The sequence below is a fragment of the Oncorhynchus masou genome, chromosome 1 (assembly GCF_036934945.1).
Source record: "Oncorhynchus masou masou isolate Uvic2021 chromosome 1, UVic_Omas_1.1, whole genome shotgun sequence".
NCBI lineage: Eukaryota > Metazoa > Chordata > Actinopteri > Salmoniformes > Salmonidae > Oncorhynchus > Oncorhynchus masou.
Window position 1 is genome coordinate 43354225 of NC_088212.1, and position 24469 is coordinate 43378693.

At 41.8% G+C, this 24469-nt stretch overlaps 1 protein-coding gene across 2 annotated transcripts in view; it reads left to right on the plus strand.

The window, feature by feature from the left end:
• Positions 1-24469, plus strand: part of oxct1a (3-oxoacid CoA transferase 1a) — a 107252-nt gene that overhangs the window by 8380 nt on the left and 74403 nt on the right. For both annotated transcript variants that reach the window (XM_064972621.1, XM_064972622.1), the window contains exons 4-7: positions 6395-6530; positions 6692-6841; positions 7076-7182; positions 8190-8250. In XM_064972621.1, coding sequence (XP_064828693.1) covers positions 6395-6530; positions 6692-6841; positions 7076-7182; positions 8190-8250 — 454 coding nt within the window. The remainder of the gene's footprint in view (positions 1-6394; positions 6531-6691; positions 6842-7075; positions 7183-8189; positions 8251-24469) is intronic.

Consider the following 24469-nt stretch of genomic DNA (forward strand, 5'->3'; position numbering starts at 1 on the left):
TTGATTTGCACTTTTCGCACCAAAGTACGTTCATCTCTAGTAGACAGAATGCGTCTCTTTCCTGAGCGGTATAATGGCTACGTGGTCCCATGGTGTTTATACTTGCACACTATTGTTTGTACAGATGAACGTGGTACCTTCAGGCATTTGGAAATTGCTCTCAAGGATGAACCAGACTTGTGGAGGTCTACAATTTTTTTTTCTGAGGTCTTGGCTCATTTCTTTAGATTTTCCCGTGATGTCAAGCAAAAAGGCACTGAGTTTGAAGGTAGACCTTGAAATACATCCACAAGTACACCTCCAATTGACTCAAATGATGTCAATTAGCCTATCAGAAGCTTCTAAAAACATGATTTTGTCTTGAACATCATTTTCTGGAATTTTCCAAGATGTTTAAAGACACAGTCAACTTAGTGTATGTAAACTTCTGACCCACTGGAATTGTGATACAGTGAGTTATAAGTGAAATAATCTCTGTCTGTTAACAATTGTTGGAAAAATTACTTGTGTCATGCACAAAGTAGATGTCCTAACCGACTTGCCAAAACTATAGTTTAACCTGTTGCGACGAGCAATCCCGTATCCGGGAGCGTAATTATAGCCTCAAGCTCATTACCATAACGCAGCGTTAACTATTCATGAAAATCACAAATGAAATGAAATAAATATATTGGCTCACAAGCTTAGCCTTTTGTTAACAACACTGTCATCTCAGATTTTCAAAAAATGCTTTTCAACCATAGCTACATAAGCATTTGTGTAAGAGTATTGATAGCTAGCATAGCATTAAGCCTAGCATTCAGCAGGCAAAATTTTCCCAAAAACAAGAAAAGCATTCAAATAAAATCATTTACCTTTGAAGAACTTCGGATGTTTTCAATGAAGAGACTCTCAGTTAGATAGCAAATGTTCAGTTTTTCCCAAAAGATTATTTGTGTAGGAGAAATCGCTCCGTTTTGTTCATCACGTTTGGTTAAGAAAACCCCGAAAATTCAGTCATTACAACGCAAACTTTTTTCCAAATTAACTCCATAATATCGACAGAAACATGGCATACGTTGTTTAGAATCAATCCTCAAGGTGTTTTTCACATATCTATTCGATGATAAATCACTCGTTGCAGTTTGGTTTCTCCTCTGTTCAAAATGGAAAAATGCACGCACCTGGAGATTACGCAATAGTTTCGACACAGGACACCGAGCGGACACCTGGTAAATGTAGTCTCCATGGTCAATTTTCAAATGATATGCCTACAAATACGTCACAATGCTGCAAACACCTTGGAGAAACGACAGAAAGGCTCATTCCTTGCGCATTCACAGCCATATAAGGAGACATTGGAACACAGCGCCTCCAAAATCTGGCTCACTTCCTGTATGAAATTTCATCTTGGTTTCGCCTGTAGCATTTGTTCTGTGGCACTCACAGACAATATCTTTGCAGTTTTAGAAACGTCAGAGTGTTTTCTTTCCAAAGCTGTCAATTATATGCATAGTCAAGCATCTTTTCATGACAAAATATCTTGTTTAAAACGGGAACGTTTTTCATCGAAAAATGAAATACTGCCCCCAGAGGTTCAAGAGGTTAACAAAAAATGTTTTGGAGTGGTTGTAAAACAAGTTTTAATGACTCCAACCTAAGTGTATGTAAACTTCCTGACTTCAACTGTATATTCTTGCACCAAATTACTTTTCACCTGTGTCTGACTAGTACAATAGATTTTTCATTCACTTGAATTATCTCAACCTTGATTTGTTACAGCTGTTCGGAAATGTTTGTTGCCACTGATGCAGTGCTAGTTGAGAACCCAACTTCAGGAGAATGTGTGCATTCTCCTCTTTGCTGCGATCATGACCAGTGTTTTTTATAATGCCATTTAGAATATGTTTATAATGACTGAACTCTAACAGAGACCCTGTCAGGTCCAAACATTTTAAACAAGAGTTTCTCATAACAAAGCTTCTGTGTGTGGGGCCAGGGGGGTACGATAAAGTTGCCCCAAGATGCTAATCTAAGGTCAGTTTTACAATGTACACAACTTCCACACAGAGCTGGGGTCAAAGCACCTTTTCACAAGGGGTCCTGACCTTGAATGACAGTTTTGCACCCACTCCTAAACTGTCTTGGTTTTCTATCGATGTAATGTTGTCCGGTCTTTTAGGGTCAGGGGAGCTGTTTTTGCACCAGTGACCGGAGGGAGGGACTGACCACTGTGCTGAGTGGTTGGCTAGTTTCAACCCAAGCTATCAGTGAGGATGAACTAATCCTGCTAGACGTGTGGTGAACTGCAGCACCAACTCTCTAAGGATGAAGCACCGACTGGAACAAAGTGTCTGTTTGTCTTCAGAAAGCAGAGAAATTCTTCATGCTTAATTCATGTTGGCCTACGACTTAACTGCTCGTGTGTAGGCTTAATGTGAAGCAGTGGGGCAGACTGAATCTAAAAGTAGTTGTGGACTTGGTGCCAGGGTTATATTCTTGTCTCGTCGCATACTCCATTTCAGTGTGTTAGTTTATAAAGAGATGACTTTTGGAACATCCCAGACATGCCACAGGAGCTGGATAAAATAATTCTGGCCATGCTGAGCTATGACGAGGACATCCACCGAAAAAACATTTCCCCTGCTGCTTGTTCTATATGTGCCTTCCTCTATACTGTACCTAATCTCTTTGACAGAAACCTGAAGAACCAGTCATTTTAGACCAGGTTTCCCCAACTGGTTTCCCCAACTTCTCATGATGCCATCTATTTTGTGAAATGCACCAGTCCCTCCTGCAGCAAAGCACCCCCACAACATGATGCTGCCACCCCTGTGCTTCACGGTTGGGATGGTGTTCTTCGGCCATTATGGCCAAACAGTTATATTTTTGTTCCATAAGACCAGAGGACATTTGTCCAAAAAGTACGATCTTTGTCCACATGTGCAGTTGCAAACCGTAGTCAGTTTTTTTCTGGCTGTTTTGGAGCAATGGCTTCTTCCTTGCTGAGCGGCCTTTCAGGTTATGTCGATATAGGACTCGTTTTACTGGGGATATAGATACTTTTGTACCTGTTTCCTCCAGCATCTTCACAAGTTCCTTTGCTGCTGTTCTAGGATTGATTTGCACTTTTTCCACCAAAGTCTCTAGGAGACAGAACGCGTCTCCTTCCTGAGTGGTATGATGGCTACGTGGTCCAATGGTGTTTATACTTGCGTACTATTGTTTGTACAGATGAACGTGGTACCTTCATGCATTTGGAAATGGCACCCAAGGATGAACCAGACTTATGGAGGTCTACAATTTGTTTTCTGAGGTCTGAGTTTGAAGGTAGGCCTTGAAATACATCCACAGGTACACCTCCAAGTGACTCAAATGATGTCTATTAGCCTATCAGAAGCTTCTAACGCCATGACATAATTTCTGGAAATTTACAAGCTGTTTAAAGGCACATTCAACTTAGTGTATGTAAACTTCTGACCCACTGGAATTGTGATACAGTAAATTATAAGTGAAATAGTCTGTAAACAATTGTTGGAAAAATTACTTGTCATGCACAAAGTAGATGTCCTAACCGACTAGCTAAAACTATAGTTTGTTAACAAGAAACTTGTGGAGTGGTTTGTAAAACGAGTTTTAATGACTCCAACCTAAGTGTTCCGACTTCAACTGTATATAGTGAGCACGTAGAAGGGCAAGCCTATCGAATTCAGATTTACCTCCTCACGGGCCAGGTCCAGAGGGCAATGGGTTCCGGGTGAAGGTGGAAAATCCCCTTGTTCACGTGGATTAAAAGGTAGTAACGGCAGTTTCCAGGGCTCGGCGTAAAGTGAAAGAAGAATGTCCACAAGCCAGAGCTTCCCTGGTCATCGAGGGTCTATCAAGGAGGTATAATCCTTGTTCCCATACTCTGTTCAGAGTGGGGGAAAAGCGTAAAGCACCACCCTTCAAGGGTGTGCCCGCACATCCAGTCCCAGTGATGTGTATCATGCTATAGCAAATAACAATGCGCAGTGCGTGTCTTTGTGCAATGCGAATAGATATAAGATCTGGTTCACCATCTGGGGGTGCAGCCTCCAATCCTTGTGTAGGGGATTCCCTCTGGACAACAAGTCCGCTCCCACATTCAAATACGCCTGGGACATGAGTCGCGGGTATTGAATATAGTTGTGCCCTGCTCCACAGAATATTCTTGACAGTTAGTCTGTGTAGATGCAAAGAGCAAGTGCCAACCGCTCCACTTTCCACCACAGTCATATTGTCTGCCTTGACCAGGATGTGACCATTTCGACGGCAGGGTGGAAAGTGTGTCAATGCATGAAACACTATCATCAGTTTGAGGTGTCTGTGATCGAGAGGCTCTTCTAGTGACAGAGAGCTGAGAGACAGTCTGTGGACACTTTTTAAAATATTTTTTTTTACCACTTTTTCCCCCTCAATTTCTTGATGTCCAAATGGTAGTTACAGTCTTGTCCCATCGCTGCAACTCTCGTATGGACTCGGGAGAGGCGAAGGTCGAGAGCCATGCGTCCTCTAAAACACGACCCCCGCCAAGCCGCACTGCTTCTTGACACAATTCTCACTTAACTCGGAGTCTGTGGACACCTATCTATTGATTTGAAGTTCCATAGTGGATATAGGCGATGGGTTTAAACCCAACGCCGAAAGTCTCTCATTCTCATTGATCCTCGCGGTACAATTGAGATGGTAAAGGCCATCAACCCCAGCACTCGGAAACATGTACAGAGCATGACAGAATGCCCCCTGTTGGGCAGGGAGAGGTACCGTGAGCAGATGCATAAAGATGAGCCGCTGCGTGAGGGGGAGGGTTTAAGGAGCACAGATGTGCCTCCCACATTGTGGGAATGGGGGGGTCGGGTCGGTTCTCCACCTAAGAGGAGGCAGTTCAGGACACTGATTGACCCTCTCTGCCGCTGGGGACGTACTCCTAGGTTGGACATCCCATCTTTCCCCGTGGGAGAAGTAGATGGGTGGGACATCTGTGGAAGCAGCAGAGGGCTTCCCCCTCTGTCGGCCTCTGATAGGAGAGCTGAACTGTGGATTCACAGCCTGCTACATTGATTGGGGTTTTGCATTACCGAAAAACCTGGTACCAGCTTTTTACCCACTCCCTCCTGCCGAGCCTTTGCTTGTGGAAGGTGAGACCGGGTTTCCACAAACCCCAGATCTGCGGGGCAAGCAGCAGTTAATGGCTTCGCCTTCCTTCTTACGAAGTTCGCACTTCGGTCGCATGTCGGCGACAGAAGGCCCAAACAGTTCCTTTGGCGTGATAGGAGCGTCGAGGAAATCTGCCTTTTCCTTTTCTGAGAGGCTAGACACAAGGCTTTCAAGTCAAGCCACAAGGCTCTCTCCCCCACCACCGCAATGCTCAAGGCGCTTGGATGGCGCCTCTAGAGGCCCGTAGGTTGAGATCTCCAGCGACGCACATCTCGTTCCATAGGTACTGGTTGACCTTTGCCTAAGACAATGCCCATCTCTAGTAGCAAATTGGCCTGGTAAGCCAACAATAGGGACATTAAGTTGTACTGAATGTGCCGCAGACATATAGACCTTATGGAATAGGGAGGCGGTGAAGCGCTCCGCCTTTCCAGGGAGGGCAGTGCCGGTTATAGACGGCACTGGGGTTGGGGTGGATAACCACCCCAAGGCTTGTCGAAGCCTTTCTCCTCTATGCCCTGAATGTCCATGCCAAGAAAGTGCCTGGTTTGGCCATTGCTGGACAAAGGCTTGTCCCAGTTGTGTTTTCCCTCTGGCACGCTTGCAGCTAGCTAGCCAGGTAAGCTAAAGCATTGCAGCGAGGGCTAACCAAGTCTCGATAGCTAGCCATGTGACGTTAGCTACAACAGGGACTGACGAGTAGAAAATGTATTCTACTCAAAGCAAAATCTTCCTTTCAATCAGTTCTCAACATTATCGACAGGAGCTGAGGTCCTACATTCGTCAGCGTTAACCTCACGGTTCGCCTGAGAAAAGTTCAATAGGAAGACAGGAATCTAGTCGTGCTGAGGAGAGCTTCTTGTGAACACATTCACTTCTACAAGGAAGAGAGGCCAGAATGACCAGTTGGCGGGCCCTTTATTGAGGAGAAGAGCTCACCTCATTTGCCACTCGACCTATGTCTCCAACAGACACTGTGTGATAGCGTACTTCAAGCTTTTGACCCACCCTAAGGTGTATCCCATAAGTGACACATCGAAATGAGTATTAGAAATAAAATCCAACAAGCATTTTTTGTAAAAGTTTGGGAATAATATGAACCTACCTGGGTAGGGTGTGAGTATGTGGTGCATCATGAGGCAGCATACCCTGAGGAGCTGATGATCTTTTTGCTTTTTCTGTAGGCTGAAGTGCGTGTGTGTGTGTGTGGTAACCTGTGTGTGTTCTCTCCCTGCAGGGTGGATAACTTTGGGTTGGGTCTGCTCCTACAGACCAAACAGATCAAGAGGATGATCTCCTCCTATGTGGGAGAGAACATTGAGTTTGAGAGACAATACCTGTCTGGGGAGCTGGAGGTGGAGCTAACGCCACAGGTGACACGCACGCACGCACACACACACATACCACCTTGCTTTACTAGGTTATCCATTTGAGTTATTCGAGGTCCTATACATTTGTTGTGGAGGTTTGGAATGTCCAGGTTCAGTGATTTTGAGTAATGATCCAATTGATGACCATGACCTCTCTCCCCCAGGGTACCCTAGCAGAGAGGATCAGAGCTGGCGGTGCGGGTGTTCCTGCCTTCTTCACGGCTACAGGCTATGGTACCCTCGTCCAGGAGGGCGGCTCCCCCATCAAATACAACAAGGACGGAACTATCGCCATCGCCAGTGAACAGAGAGAGGTCAGACCCCAGCCTCTACCAACATGTGGTTTCTAGCACCACATTCACCACATCGTGACACATCACCTAATGTTATTGCATCAAATTGTTTTTCTCACCACTGTCTGTTTTCATCACACAATCTGCCTATACAGACATGGAGCACGAGCCTCTGTAACAACACTCAAAATGCTGTCCTCTCCAGCAGTCTTCTAGTCTGTCTCTTGAGCCGCTTGCTGTGTTGTTGTTTGGCAGGTGCGGGAGTTTAATGGAAGGAACTACATCATGGAGAAGGCCATCACTGGAGACTTTGCTCTGGTCAAGGCCTGGAAGGCCGACAAGGCCGGGAACATAATCTTCAGGTAGCTACCAATACATTCACTCACTCTAACCTGTCTGTCAATCACTTATTCTGGGGATAAATGTTACCTGATATCAGGGCAAGCTACTTCCTCCTACCCTTGAATCCTTGCACAAAGCATAGGCGCATATTTACCCCTTAAGTCTGCTGTCACCAAGACCTGTAATGCCGTCGTTGAGACGAGGTGCATCATTATTTCAAAAAAGCCATCAGCATAGTATTGAGTAAATGTACATTATGTAATACATATCCATTTGACACTAAATATTTACCCAAGGCACTGTGATTTAGGCCACTGCTTGTCCCAGGACAGGTTACGCCCTTTCTAATCACCTAGTTATGTTTCCACAATAAGCAAAACTGCGGGCCTGCAGGTCGCTCTGTGCCATATGGATTGCTGGTAGGATATTCACTTTTAGGCTCAGAGACTGAATTAAGATGTTGACACTAGACCGCTTAAAGAGACTGAACGTTCTCCAGAAAAGCTGTAGAAAATTGACTTTTCTTCTTAGTTCCCTTGTCTGTCAGTATGTGAGAAGAACATTCTCTCGGTCCACATAAAAACAGGGCCCGTATTGTTTTTTGCCCCTGAATATTTACTCTCCTGTACACTGAAAATAAGTGATAGTAAATACAATTCAATTGGTCACCACAAGAGCGCAGTATCTACTTTGCAATAAAAAAATCCCCTTTTGATTTTACAGGCAAAAACAGGCAATGTTGAAATGATTGTTGCACTGATCATGATTGCTCTATGTTGATGCTGTAACTCATGTTATAAAACCTTCCTTATCGCACCGGGCCGAACAACGCCATTTACCTGTGACTGTGTTCATGATACTGCACTGCCTGTTATGCCTTAATGCTTCATTGACTTATTGTACTTCCATTCCATTACTTCTCTGTGCCTGCTTTCTTGTATTGCTCCCTTGTTGCCTCCCTCGTGAATGCTTGTTAGCTAATGCCATCTCTTTCTCTCTCTCTCTTTTCGTTCTCTCTCCCATGTAGGAAAACAGCCAGGAACTTCAACCAGCCCATGTGCAAGGCAGCCAAAGTCACCATTGTGGAGGTATGAGCCATGTCCCTGCACCCCAGCCCCATGTACCCCCTTACATGTCTATAGCACTGTTCTGCTGTCTTCACCTGTTGTTCAACTTTTTCGGATTTGTTACACAGACATGAAGAAATCAGTCATATGATTTCGGCTGTGTCTGCCTAGAGCATGAGTAATGGTTGTTTAATAGCTGCGTTTTAATGTGATTCCTGTTTTATATCAAATAAGAATTTGTTCTTAACTGATTTGCCTAGTTATATAAAGGTTAAATAAATAAATAAATAAATATCTGTCCCTTTCAGTAGGATGGCCTGATTGAAAGTCTAGATTCTACTAGTTGGCTCAGTCTTCTGGTATTATGTCAACAGCAAGGTACTCGACATAAAGAGTCTGAGTACATGAGTTGGGGGTCACAGAATATCGTGTGGTCCAGTGATTCCCACATGGTGGCTTTCAGCCAGTCCTTCTGCAGTCACGGCTAAAAACTGGGTTGTCCTGAGATACATTTTGTTGGTCAAAAACCTTTAGATGGGGCACAGTGCAAAAACGTTTAGTAATACTCCTCTAGTAGTCTGGCCTCTCTCTCCATTAGTGTGATACAGACTGGGCTGGGGTTTTGTGTGGTGACGTTACTGCTCTTTCGTTTCTCAAAATCAATGTCACATGGTTAATCCTAAAAATTGGCATTAAAATGATACAAATCTGAAAGTTCAAATTCCACTAATGCCATATGGACACATTGATACACTGTGATCCATTGGAGGCTAAAGAAATGAGTGCATGGAACTCAGGGATAGCATAGGCCAATATAGCAGTAGGCCTATAACGTCCATCATCAACAAAGTAAAATTAATAGGCCAAAAGCCAACAAATTAAAAACAGTAGAAAATATCCGGATGAAAAATCAGGTTCTTTCAATGTCATTCACCTCTCTACTCCACCTGTCTGCCTCCCTTTCTATCTGTCTTGACTTGAACCATGGCTAGTGAAGTGCAACATTGTATTAAATCAATCAACTGGATCTGGCCTGAAGCTGTTCCTAGTTAACTTGCAACATTGTATCAACCTCAGAGTTTCCACCAACAGTGAGCTCAGGGACAGACAGCTGTTTATGCCTAAGGGAAAAATGTTCAGGTATTTTATGACATTTCCACTGGATATATGGGATCAACAGATCATGATATTTTGCTCTTTCACGCTGAAGCTTGGGGATTATTGAGGCCTGGATAGTGTTGGAAAGATTTTTCTATGTGAGGAACTATTATCATTGAAATGGATGTTAAAAACAGACTTTGTTGACTTACTGTCTGAGGTGAAGAAAACGTTTGTGTTGGAGGTCTAACTCACCACGGGTTAAGACAGTTCAGCAGGTCAGGTACTTCTATGCATGCTCTCTCAACATTATTGGCACAGAGAAACCAGACACATGCTTATTGCTCACGTGGAACCCTCCAAACAAAAGACAATCAAATAATTGACAACTCGGAAATAGAGGTCAAACGATTATGATTTTTCAACGCCGATACTGATACTGATTATTGGAGGACAAAAAAAAGCCGATACCGATTTAATCGGACGATTTTTAAAATGTATTTGTAATAATGACAATTACAACAATACTGAATGAACACTTATTTTAACTTCATATAATACATCAATAACATCAATTTAGCCTCAAATAAATAATGAAACATTTGTTTCATTCAATTTGGTTTAAATAATGCAAAGTGTTGGAGAAGAAAGTAAAAGTGCAATATGTGCCATGTAAGAAAGCTAACGTTTAAGTTCTTTGCTCAGAACATGAGAACATATCAAAGCTGGTGGTTCCTTTTAACACGAGTCTTCAATATTCCCAGGTAAGAAGTTTTAGGTCGTAGTTATTATAGGAATTATAGGACTATTTCTCTCTATACCATTTGTATTTCATATACCTTTGACTATTGGATGTTCTTATAGGCACTTTAGTATTTCCAGTGTAACAGTATATCTTCCGTACCTCTCCTCGCTCCTACCTGGGCTCGAACCAGGAACACAACGACAACAGCCACCCTCGAAGCAACGTTACCCATTGCAGAACAAGGGGAACAACTACTCCAAGTCTCAGAGCGAGTGATGTTTGAAACGCTATTAGCGCGCACCCCGCTAACTAACTAGCCATTTCACATCGTTACACCAGCCTAATCTCGGGAGTTGATAGGCTTGAAGTCATAAACAGCAGAGCTGCTGGCAAAACGCACCAAAGTGCTGTTTGAATGAATGCTTATGAGCCTGCTGTTGCCTACCATCGCTCAGTCAGACTGCTCTAACAAATCATAGACTTAATTATAACTTAATAACACACAGAAATGCGAGCCTTATGTCATTAATATGGTCGAATCCGGAAACTATCATCTCGAAAACAAGACGTTTATTCTTTCAGTGAAATACAGAACCGCTCCGTATTTTAACTAGCGGGTGGCATCCATCAGTCTAAATATTGCTGTTAAATTGCACAACCTTCAATGTTATGTCATAATTACGTAAAATTCTGGCAAATTAGTTCGCAATGAGCCAGGCGGCCCAAACTGTTGCATATACCCTGACTCTGCGTGCAATGAACGCAAGAGAAGTAACACAATTTCACCTGGTTAATATTGCCTGCTAACCTGGATTTCTTTTAGCTAAATATGCAGGTTTAAAAATATATACTTCTGTGTATTGATTTTAAGAAAGGCATTGGTGTTTATGGTTAGGTACACGTTGGAGCAACGGCAGTCATTTTTCGCGAATGCGCACTGCATCGATTATATGCAATGCAGGACACGCTAGATAAACTAGTAATATCATCAACCATGTGTAGTTATAACTAGTGATTATTATTGATTAAGTTTAATGCTAGCTAGCAACTTACCTTGGCTTCTTACTGCATTTGCGTAACAGGCGGGCTCCTTGTGAGGCAGGTGGTTAGAGCGTTGGACTAGTTAACCGTAAGGTTGCAAGATTGAATCCCTGAGCTGACATGGTAAAAATCTGTCGTTCTGCCCCTGAACAAGGCAGTTAACCCACCGTTCCTAGGCCATCATTGAAAATAAGAATGTGTTCTTAACTGTGTTCTGTGTTCTTAACTGACATGCCTAGTTAAATAAAGACTAAATAAAAATCTGCGTCTACTCGGCGTCCAAAATTACCGATTTCCGATTGTTATGAAAACTTGAAATCGGCCCTAATTCATCAGCCATTCCGATTAATCGGTCGACCGCTACTCGGAAATGATGGTTATGAAATAAACCAAATCTTGTTTTTCACAAGTGTAGCAGGTTGTGAACTCTGCAAAAAATGTTTCCTCTCCGAGATTGAGAACAGTAAATTACTATAGCCTAATTAATACATGCATTAACAAAAATGAATGTAACCAAATGACGGGGTTTAACGGTACATCTACTAGGCCTACTGGTGACATATGTAATGGGGAATTGATAAAAATAAACAGTCCAAAGGCAAAACAATTCTCATAATGAAACAATGAATTTGCAAGAATTGGCTAGAGACAGCTGAGTGCATTCTGGAGAGCTGAGTGCATGCATTCTGTAGAGAGACGAGCCATATCTTAGCTACACCCCCCTCCCCTTCTTCTTGTCTCAACATTTTAAAATATACTCAAGACACATTATCTTTACACATCTTTTAGATGCTTTTCACTGACAGCCGCAACTCATTTATGAGCTAGGCCAGTTGCCAAATGGGCTTCCCAAATAGGCATAGGCCTACGTGTTTATTAGGCCTAAGTCATGCTCTCTAGTGAAGTATTTTTTAGTATTTTATTTTGACAGGTATAATTATATAATTTTAGGAAAAACCTCAACTTACTTTTGTGGAAGCCAGCAGCTGAACAGTGCACTGTGCACCCGCCAACTTTACTTTCCAATTTGCAAATGGCTGCCCAAAACCAGAGATCGATATACATTACCAGTCAAAAGTTTGGACATACCTACTCATTCCAGGGTTTTTCTTTATTTTTACTATTATCTACATTGTAGAGTATGAAATAACACATATGGAATCATGTAGTAACCAAAAAAGTGTTAAAACAAATTCAGATTCTTCAAAGTAGCCTCCCTTTGCCTCGATGACAGCTTTGCACACATTCTCTCAACCAGCTTCATGAGGTAGTCACCTGGAATGCATTTCAATTAACAGGTGGGCCTTGTTAAAAGTTAATTTGTGGAATTTATTTCCTTCGTTAACGGGGATGATATGACAACAGCCAGTGAAAGTGCAGGGCACCAAATTCAAAACAACAGAAATCTCATCATTAAAATTCCTCAAACATACATGTATCTTATACCGTTTTAAAGGTAATCTTGTTGTTAATCCCACCACAGTGTCCGATTTCAAATAGGCTTTACAGCGAAAGCACCACAAACGATTATGTTAGGTCACCACCAAGTCACAGAAATACATAGCCATTTTTCCAGCCAAAGACAGGAGTCACAAAAAGCACAAATAGAGATAAAATTAATCACTAACCTTTGATGATCTTCATCAGATGACACTCATAGGACTTCATGTTACACAATACATGTCTGTTTTGTTTGATAACTCAGATTTATTTATATAAATATGAACTTTTACATTGGCGTGTTACGTTCACTAGTTCCAAAAACATCCAGTGATTTTGAATAGCCACATCGATTCAACAGAAATACTCATCATAAATGGAGATGATAATACAAGTTATACACATGGAATTATAGATATACCTCTCCTTAATGCAACCGCTGTGTCAGATTTCAAAAAAACTTTACGGAAAAAGCAAACCATGCAATAATCTGAGACGGCGCTCAGAAAAGTTATCAAAATAACCGCCATGTTGGAGTCAACAGAAACCAGAAATCACATTATAAATATTCCATTACCTTTGATGATCTTCATCAGAATGCATTCCCAGGAATCGCAGTTCCACAATAAATGCTTGATTTGTTTGATAATGTCTGTTATTTATGTCCAAGTAGCTACTTTTTTAGCGTTAGGTACACATATCCAAACGCTCGTGCATTACTTCGGACAAAAGCTTCAAAAAGTTATATTACAGGTCGAAGAAACATTTCAAACTATGCATAGAATCAATCATTACGATGTTTTTATCATAAATCTTCAATAAAGTTCCAACCGGAGAAAACCTTTGTGTCTACAGGAGCAACGGAACGCAAGGCGATATCATGTGGAATGTATGTGACCAGGAAATGGCTCTCTGCCAGTAACCTGACTCATTCAGCTCTTATTCAGTCCCACAACACAATAGAAGCCTCATTCAAGTTTCTAAAGACAGTTGACATCCGTTGGAAGGCCTAGGAAGTGCAACTTCATTCATATCCCAATGTGAATTAAATAGGGCCTGAGTTGAAAATTGACCAACCTCAGATTTCTCACTTCCTGTTTGGATTTCTTCTCAGGGTTTTGCCTGCCATATGAGTTATGTTATACTCACAGACATAATTCAAACAGTTTTAGAAATTTCAGATTGCTTTCTATCCAATACTAATAATAATATGCATATATTAGTAAATGAGACTGAGAAGCAGGCTGTTTACTCTGGGCACCTCTGGGCACCTTTCATCCAAGCTACTCAATACGGCCCCTGCAGACATAAGAAGTTAATGCGTTTGAGCCAATCAGTTGTGTTGTGACAAGGTAGGGGTGGCATACAGAAGATAGCCCTATTTGGTAAAATACCAAGTCCATATTATGGCAAGAACAGCTGAAATAAGCAAAGAGAAACGACAGTCCGTCATTTCTTTAAGACATGAAGGTCAGTCAAAGAGTAAAAAAAGAGAGGAGTCACAAAAAGCACAATTAAAGATAAAATGAATCACTAACCTTTGATGATCTTCATCAGATGACACTCATAGGACTTCATGTTGCACAATACATGTATGTTTTGTTCGGTAAAGTTCATATTTATATCCACAAATCTTATTTTACATTGGCGTGTTATGGTCAGTAGTTCCAAAACATGCAGTGATATTGCAGAGAGCCGCATGAATTCACAAAAATCCTCATTATAAATGTTGATGAAAATTCAAGTGTTATGCATGGAACTTAAGATACACTTCTCCTTAATGCAACCGTTGTGTCAGATTTAAAAATCTGAGAACTGCGCTCAGAGCCCAAACCAGCCAAAATAAATATCCGCCATGTTGCGCAGTCAACATTAGTCAGAAATTGCATTATAAATATTCACTTACCTTTTGATGATCTTCATCAGAGTGCACTCCCAGGAATCGCAGTTCCACAATAAATGCTTGTTTTGTTCGATAATGTCCATCATGTATGTCCATTTATGTTCAGATAGCTTCTTTTGTTAGGGCATCTGGTAAACAAATCCAAAAGCGCGTTCAGGTCCAGTCGGGCAAAAAGTTTAAAAAGTTATATTACAGGTTGAAGAAACTTGTCACTAAGTATAGAATCAATCTTTACGATGTTTTTATCATAAATGTTCAATAATGTTCCAACCGGAGAATTCCGAAAAGCAATGGAATGACAGATACCTCTCGTGAAATGCGCGTGACTGAGAACAAGGCTGCTGGCAGACCCCTTAGTCAAACAGCTCCCATCTGGCCCCCCTTCACACGAGAAGCCTAAAACAACATCCTTAGGAAGTGCAAAATAACCCATATCCCACTGTGAATGTAATTGGGGCTGAGATCAAAAACTACAAACCTCAGATTTCCCACTTCCTGTTTGGATTTTTTCTCAGTTTTCTGCCTGCCATATAAGTTCTGTTATACTCACAGACATCATTCAAACAGTTTTAGAAACTTCAGTGTTTTCTATCCAATACTAATAATACTATGCATATATTAGCATCTGGGACTGAGTAGGAGGCAATTCACTCTGGGCAGGCTATTCATCCAAAAGTGAAAATGCTACCCCCTATCCCAAAGAAGTTAAGCCCATAAAAATGCATTGGGCTTATTCTGGACAGATTTAGGTGAGAGTGAGCCCTCTCGTGTCGCCTCTTCCTCTCTGCTGAAACAATCTCACTGTAGAAAGCATCCAAGTGAGCGAAACAGTGCCCCTCTGTCTCACTATATGTTGCCCATGTATCAAATGCTGTCTGGCTAAGAAGAGTATGACATGCTATACTATTTTTGTCCAGACAGCATCAGATTCATGGGCTACATATAGTGAGACAGAGGGGCGCTGTTTCGCTCACTCGGATGCTTCATCTGAGATTGATGGGTCTTTCTGTTGGTGTGTGTCCCAGTCAAATAAATTATCAATATTTTTTTGGGATGTGCAAGGAAGTACGGTGGGGCAGGCCCCAATATGCCCGCCCATAACGCCGGTCCTGTCTCTGGGTCATGCAGTAAGCTCTGATACATTTTTATTTTGTTTTATTTAACGAGGCAAGTCAGTTAAAACCTCTTGATACTCCCCATCCCGGATCCGGGATCGTGAATAAAGCCTCAGGCTCATTAGCATAACGCAACGTTAACGATTTCTGAAAATCGCAAATAAAATGAAAATAATGCGCCTGCTCTCAAGCTTAGCCTTTTCTTAACAACACTGTCATCTCAGATTTTCAAAATATGCTTTTGAACCATAGCAATTCACTAATTTGTGTAAGAGTATGCAAAGCTAGCTTAGCATTTTGAGTAGCATTTAGCACGCAACATTTTCACAAAAACCAGATAACCAAATAAATAAAATCATTTACCTTTGAAGAGCTTCGGATGTTTTCAATGAGGAGACTCTCAGTTACATAGCAAATGTTCAGTTTTTCCTGAAAGAATCTTTGTGTAGGAGAAATCGCTCCGTTTTGTACATCACATTTGGCTACCGAAACTAACCGAAAATTCAGTCACCAACAACGTCAAACTTTTTCCGAATTAACTCCATAATATCGACCGAAACATGGCAAACGTTGTTTGGAATCAATCCTCAAGGTGTTTTTTCACATATCTCTTCATTGATATATCGTTCGTGGAAGCCTGCTTTCTTCTCTGAATTCCATGGAAAAATACTTGCAGCTGAGGTTTGCGCACCAATTTCGGCACAGGACACCGGGCGGACACCTGGTAAATGTGGTCTCTTATGGTCAATCTTCCAATGATATGCCTACAAATACGTCACAATGCTGCAGACACCTTGGGGAAACGACAGAAAGGGCAGGCTCATTCCTCTCGCATTCACAGCCATATAAGGAGACAATGGAAAACGGAGCCTCAAAAATCCTGCTGATTTCCTGGATGCCGTTTCATCTTGGTTTTGCCTGTAGCTCACGTTCTAGGGCACGCACAGAGAATATCTTTGCAGTTCTGGAAACGTCAGAGTGTTTTCTTTCCAAAGCTATCAATTATATGCATAGTCGAGCATCTTTTTGTGACAAAATATCGGGCTTAAAACGGGCACGTCTTTTTATCCAAAAATGAAATAGCGCCCCCATAGCATCAAGAGGTTAAGAACAAATTCTTATTTTCAATGACGGCCTAGGAACAGTGGGTTAACTGCCTGTTTAGGGGCAGAACGACAGATTTGTACCTTGTCAGCTCGGGGGTTTGAACTTGCAACCTTCCGGTTACTAGTCCAACACTCTAACCACTAGGCTACCCTGCCGCCCCAACATTGACCGACCCCCCCAGCCCCAGATGGGCTATAAACTCGCTGTCACCCCTGTCTCCAAACTTACGATGGCTGACATGAATCCCTTGGCCCCCACCTTGGGCTCTCTGGTGAAATAAACCTTCTTAGTCATAAAATTGAGAAGAAAGTCTGCCGGAATAGCTGGGTGCTCTGGGCTGGATTTATGAGCTGGGAGAGAGAAGCGCTTTCCTATATTCCATTAGACACTTTTAATGTACTTCTCTTTTTCAATTAAGCCAAGGCAGACATTAAGGAGATTTATCATCCTATAGAGTGCAGTGAGCTGGAGAGCTGTCTCTATTCAATGCAAGAAGCATATTTTCTAAGTTAAGGAGGTAAAAGATGTATTAGCAAGGTCATTGAGGCCAGTCAAGTGAAATGCTAAAACTACTGTCTGTATACAAGTACATTTTACAATGGTTTATTCCACCAGGTACTCAAAGTGCTTTAGGCTACATTGTATGGCGGGAAACTCTCTTCATTCACTACACAAGTATAGCACTCACCTGGCTTACATACACATATGTATGTATGTATGTATGTATGTATGTATGTATGTATGTATGTATGTATGTATGTATGTATGTATGTATGTATGTATGTATGTATGTATGTGTGTGTGTGTGTGTGTGTGTGTATGTGTGTGTATATATATGTGTATATATATGTGTATATATGTGTATATATATATATGTGTATATATATGTATATATATATATGTGTATGTATATGTATGTATATATATGTATATATATATATGTATATGTGTGTGTATGTATGTGTGTATATATATATATATATATATATATATATATATATATGTATGTGTATGTATATATGGACGGAGATTTGTCTTCCAACAAGACAGTGATCCAAAACATAAAACAAAAACTACAATGGAATGGTTCAAAAACAAACATATCCAGGTGTTAGAATGGCCAAGTGAAAGTCCAGACCTGAATCCAATCGAGAATCTGTGGAAAGAACTGAAAACTGCTGTTCACAAATGCTCTCCATCCAACCTCACTGAGCTCTAGCTGTTTTGCAAGGAGGAATGGGAAAAAATTTCAGTCTCTCAATGTGCAAAACTGATAGAGACATACCCCAAGCGACTTACAGCTGTAATCGCAGCAAAAGGTGGCGCTACAAAGTATTAACTTAAGGGGGCTGAATAATTTTGCATGCCCAATTTTTCAGTTTTTGATTTGTTAAAAAAGTTTGAAATATTCAATAAATGTCATTCCACTTCATGATTATGTCCCACTTGTTGTTGATTCTTCACAAAAAAATACAGTTTTATATCTTTATGTTTGAAGCCTGAAATGTGGCAAAAGGTCGCAAAGTTCAAGGGGGCCGAATACTTTCGCAAGGCACTGTATATATATATATATATATATATGTATATATGTATATATGTGTATATATATGTATGTATGTATGTTGATGCTTTGTCGATGTGTGTGTGTTATGTGCGTGTGCGCACGCACGTGCATGTGTGTTCTCTTGAGTCCCCTGAATAATACACCCGTTGAGTTGAGCGGGAGAAGAGGAGAGATTCAGGCTGCTGGGGACGTAATTGCATGTTTAATCATGGACTGTCAGCTTCAACCTTTAGGCATCTCAACCATCTGTCCAGAGTGTCTGTCTGAGCTGACGGACCTGGACAACATCTGATCCAGCACTACCTTTACTACTATTACCATACCATACCCTTATTGACCCCCATGCTGTGGCTGATGTGGCACACTCAGTCAGATTATTATGATTTTATTATTGACTTTTTATCGAATTGGTGTAGGAAATGTCTCTCTCACACATTATTTCTCTCTCTCACACACACACACACACACACACACACACACACACACACACACACACACACACACACACACACACACACACACACACACACACACACACACACACACACACACACACACACACACACACACACACACACACACCCCCACATCTCTCTCTCAATTGGGAGTTTATCAAAATCGGGTTTGTTTTCGAATTCTTTGTGGATCTGTGTAATCTGAGGGAAATATGTGTCTTTAATATGGTCATACATTGGGCAGGAGGTTAGGAAGTGCAGCTTAGTTTCCACCTCATTTTGTGGGCAGTGTACACATAGTCTGTCTTTCCTTGAGAACCAGGTCTGCCTACGGCGGCCTTTCGCAATAGCAAGGCTATGCTCACTGAGTCTGTACATAGTCAAAGCATTCCTTAAGTTTGGGTCAGTCACAGTGGTCAGGTATTATGCCGCTGTGTACTCTCTGTTTAGGGCCAAATAGCATTCTAGTTTGCTCTGTTTTTTTGTTAATTCTTTCCAATGTGTTAAGTAATTATCTTTTTGTTTTCTCATGATTTGGTTGGGTCTAATTGTGTTGCTGTCCTGGGGCTCTGTGGGGTGTGTTTGTGAACAGAGCCCCAGGACCAGCTTGCTTAGGGGACTCTTCTCCAGGTTCATCTACATTTACATTTAAGTCATTTAGCAGACGCTCTTATCCAGAGCGACTTACAAATTCATCTCTGTAGGTGATGGCTTTGTTATGGAAGGTTTGGGAATCGCTTCCTTTTAGGTGGTTGTAGAATTTAACGGCTCTTTTCTGGATTTTGATAATTAGCGGATATCGGCCTAATTCTGCTCTGTATGCATTATTTGGTGTTCTACATTGTACACTGAGGATATTTTTGCAGAATTCTGAATGCAGAGTCTCAATTTGGTGTTTGTCCCATTTTGTGAATTCTTGGTTGGTGAGCGGACCGCAGACCTCACAACCATAAAGGACAATGGGTTCTATAACTGATTCAAGTAATTTTAGCCAGATCCTAATTGGTATGTTGAATGTTATGCCTTACCCTTCTTGCCTTATCTCTCAGATCGTTCACAGTTTTGTCGAAGTTACCTGTGGCGCTGATGTTTAGGCAAAGGTATGTGTTGTTTTTTGTGTGCTCTAGGGCAATGATGTCTAGATAGAATTTGTATTTGTGGTCCTGGCGACTGGACCTTTTTTGGAACACCATTATTTTGGTGTTACTGAGATTTACTGTCAGTGCCCAGATCTGGCAGAATCTGTGCAGAATATCTAGGTGCTGTTGTAGGCCCTCCTTGGTTGGTGACAGAAGCACCAGATCATCAGTAGACATTTGACTTCAGATTCTAGTAGGGTGAGGCCGGGTGCTGCAGACTTTTCTAGTGCCCGCGCCAATTCGTTGATATACACTGCTCAAAAAATAAAGGGAACACTTAAACAACACAATGTAACTCCAAGTTAATCACACTTCTGTGAAATCAAACTGTCCACTTAGGAAGCAACACTGATTGACAATAAATTTCACATGCTGTTGTGCAAATGGAATAGACAACAGGTGGAAATTATAGGCAATTAGCAAGACACAGTTCCTACGCTTCCTGGCTGATGTTTTGGTCACTTTTGAATGCTGGCGGTGCTTTCACTCTAGTGGTAGCATGAGACGGAGTCTACAACCCACACAAGTGGCTCAGGTAGTGCAGCTCATCCAGGATGGCACATCAATGCGAGCTATGGCAAGGAGGTTTGCTGTGTCTGTCAGCATAGTGTCCAGAGCATGGAGGCGCTACCAGGAGACAGGCCAGTACATCAGGAGATGTGGAGGAGGCCGTAGGAGGGCAACAACCCAGCAGCAGGACCACTACCTCCGCCTTTGTGCAAGGAGGAGCAGGAGGAGCACTGCCAGAGCCCTGCAAAATGACCTCCAGCAGGCCACAAATGTGCATGTGTCTGCTCAAACGGTCAGAAACAGACTCCATGAGGGTGGTATGAGGGCCCGACGTCCACAGGTGGGGGTTGTGCTTACAGCCCAACACCGTGCAGGACGTTTGGCATTTGCCAGAGAACACCAAGATTGGCAAATTCGCCACTGGCGCCCTGTGCTCTTCACAGATGAAAGAAAGGTTCACACTGAGCACATGTGACAGTCTGGAGACGCCGTGGAGAACGTTCTGCTGCCTGCAACATCCTCCAGCATGACCGGTTTGGCGGTGGGTCAGTCATGGTGTGGGGTGGCATTTCTTTGGGGGGCCGCACAGCCCTCCATGTGCTCGCCAGAGGTAGCCTGACTGCCATTAGGTACCGAGATGAGATCCTCAGACCCCTTGTGAGACCATATGCTGGTGCGGTTGGCCCTGGGTTCCTCCTAATGCAAGACCATGCTAGACCTCATGTGGCTGGAGTGTGTCAGCAGTTCCTGCAAGAGGAAGGCATTGATGCTATGGACTGGCCCGCCCGTTCCCCAGACCTGAATCCAATTGAGCACATCTGGGACATCATGTCTCGCTCCATCCACCAACGCCACAGACTGTCCAGGAGTTGGCGGATGCTTTTGTCCATGTCTGGGAGGAGATCCCTCACCTCATCAGGAGCATGCCCAGGCATTGTAGGGAGGTCATACAGGCACACGCACTCCTGAGCCTCATTTTGACTTGTTTTAAGGGCATTACATCAAAGTTGGATCAGCCTGTAGTGTGGTTTTCCACTTTAATTTTGAGTGTGACTCCAAATCCAGACCTCCATGGGTTGATAAATTTGATTTCCATTGATAATTGTGTGATTTTTTTTTTGGTCAGCACATTCAATTATGTAAAGAAAAAAGTATTTAATAAAATTATTTATTTCATTCAGATCTAGGATTTATTATTTTAGTGTTCCCTTAATTTTTTTGAGCAGTGTATATGTTGAAGAGGGTGGGCTTAAGCTGCATCCCTGTCTCACCCCACGGCTCTGTGGGAAGAAATTTGTGTGGTTTTTGCCTATTTTAACCGTACACTTGTTGTTTGTGTATGTAGATTTTATAATGTTGTATGGTTTTCCCCCAACACCACTTTCCATCAATTTGTATAGCAGACCCTCATGCCAAATTTAGTCGAAGGCTTTTTTGAAACCAACAAAGCATGAGAAGACTTTGCCTTTGTTTTTGTTTTTTTGTTTGTCAATTAGGCTGTGCAGGGTGAATACGTGGTCTGTTGTACAGTAATTTGGTAAAAAGCCAATTTGACATTTGCTCAGTACATTGTTTTCACTGAGGAAATGTATGAGTCTGCTGTTAATGATAATGCAGAGGATTCTCCCAAGGTTGATGTTGACTCATATCCCTCGGTAGTTATTGGGGTCAAATTTGTCTCCACTTTTGGGGATTGGGGTGATCAGTCCTTTTTTCCAAATATTGGAGAAGATGCCAGAGCTAAGGATAATGTTAAAAGAGTTTTAGTATAGCCAATTGGAATTTGTTGTCTGTATATTTGATAATTTCATTGAGGATACCATCAACACCACATGCCTTTTTGGGTTGGAGGGTTTTTTTTTGTCCTGTAGCTCATTCAAGGTATTTGGAGAATCCAGTGGGTTCTGGTAGTCTTTAATAGTTCATTCTAAGATTTGTATTTGATCATGTATATGTTTTTGCTGTTTGTTCTTTGTTGTAGAGCCAAAAATATTGGAGAAGTGGTTTACCCGTACATCTCCTTTTTTGATAGATAATTCTTTGTGTTGTTGTTTGTTTTTTTTTCAATTTTCCCAGAAGTGGTTAGAGTCTATGGATTCTTCAATCACATTGAGCTGATTTTTGACGTGCTGTTCCTTCCTTTCCGTTTTGTATTTCTGTATTGTTTTAGTGATTCACCATAGTAAAGGCGTAGGTTTTCCGGGTCTCTATGTTTTTGGTTGGATAGGTTTCTCAATTTCTTTCTTAAATCTTTGCATTCTTCATCAAACCATTTGTCATTTTTGTTAATTTTCTTCGGTTTTCTATTTGAGATTTTTTAGATTTGATAGGGAAGCTGAGAGGTCAAATATACTGTTAAGATTTTCTACTGCCTAGTTTACACCTTCACTACTACTACTACTACTACTTCACTACTACTATTACAGTAGAACATTTTACCCAGGAAGTTGTCTAAAAGGGATTGAATATGTTGTTGCTTAATTGTTTTTTTGGTAGTTTTCCAAACTGCATTCCTTCCATTTATAGCATTTCTTAATGTTACTCAGTTCCTTTCGCTTTGATGCCTCATGATTGAGTATTGCTCTGTTAGAGTAGACTGTGATTTTGCTGTGGTCTGATCGGGGTGTCAGTTGGCTGCTCTAAGAGACTCTGGGTTGAGGTCAGTGATAAAGTAGTCTACAATACTACTGCCAAGAGATGAGGTATATTTGTACCTACCATAGGAGTTACCTCGAAGCCTACCATTGACTATGTACATACCCAGCGTGTGACAGAGCTGCAGGAGTTGTGTCCCGTTTTTGTTGGTTATGTTGTCATAGTTTTGCCTAGGGGGGCATATGGGGGAGGGAATGCTGTCACCTGCAGGCAGGTGTTTGTCCCCCTGTGTGCTGAGGGTGTCAGGTTCTTGTCCGGTTCTGGCATTTAGGTCGCCACAGACTAGTACATGTCCCTGGGCCTGGAAATGATTGATCCCCCCCCCCCCAGGATAGAGAATCTGTCTTCATTAAAGTATGGGGATTCTAGTGGGGGGATATTGGTAGCACACAGGAGGACATTTTTCTCTGTTAAGATAATTTCCTTTTGAATTTCAAGCCAAATGTAAAATGTTCTTGTTTTGATTGAGTTAGGTCTGCTCTATACCAAATTAGCATACCCCCTGAGTCCCTTCCCTGTTTCATACTTGGTAGTTTGGTGGATGGAACTACCAGCTCTCTGTAACCTAGAGGGCAACCAGTGGGTCCATCTCCTCTATACCAGGTTTCTTGCAGGATGACAATGTTTGTATTACCAATTTACTCACTCACTCACTCACTCACTCACTCACTCACTCACTCACTCACTCACTCAGAAAGTGCTAAACAAATAGGCCTCCAGTGTTTCCCCTATATTCAATTAGCAGCGGCGGGCAACTGAAACACTGGGCCTACAGGTTGAGGGATGAATGGTTGATCTGGAATGCAAACCAATAGTAAAGTGTGGCTTGTGCAATATTTTTATCTCAGTCTAATGAATCAAGCTTGACGGCAACTGTTGTTCAGGGGACTTGGTCATCAAGCTTGGTTGTAAAACGTTATTGCACCTGCCACATTTTATGGAGTGCAGGTCAAATGCTCTAAATTCATGACACCTAAATGGTATTTATGTCATGCTTTTTACGAACTAATTTGACACAGAACGACTGTGGCAGGGAGGAACACCCTAGAGAGGAAAAAGAGGGAAGGGAATTGCATTTAAAGCAAGGTGAGAAAGGAGTTAAATTATTTTGAAAAGGGGATATGATATCTTAGTTTAGACTAAAGAAATGTTACTGTAGGTAGCCTGTTTGAAATTGTGGTCACGTCGCAATTAATGAATAGTTTCTAACTTAACACACTTCCCAAACATCCTTTGAAATCAGATTATGAACAGAAACAGAGTTTGAAATTTGCATCCAACTCCTTAATTAATCGCCATTAAACATAAGGTATAACATTTTCCCTGACACCCAAACCAGGGTGCACAAAATACATTTCAGCAGTAAGCTTTACATTTTTCACTTGTTAGCTCTTTTTCATTTACTTTAATTCAGAAGTGCCTGTCAAACCGAGATCTGCATATAAAATAAACGCTTCTATCCACTCTA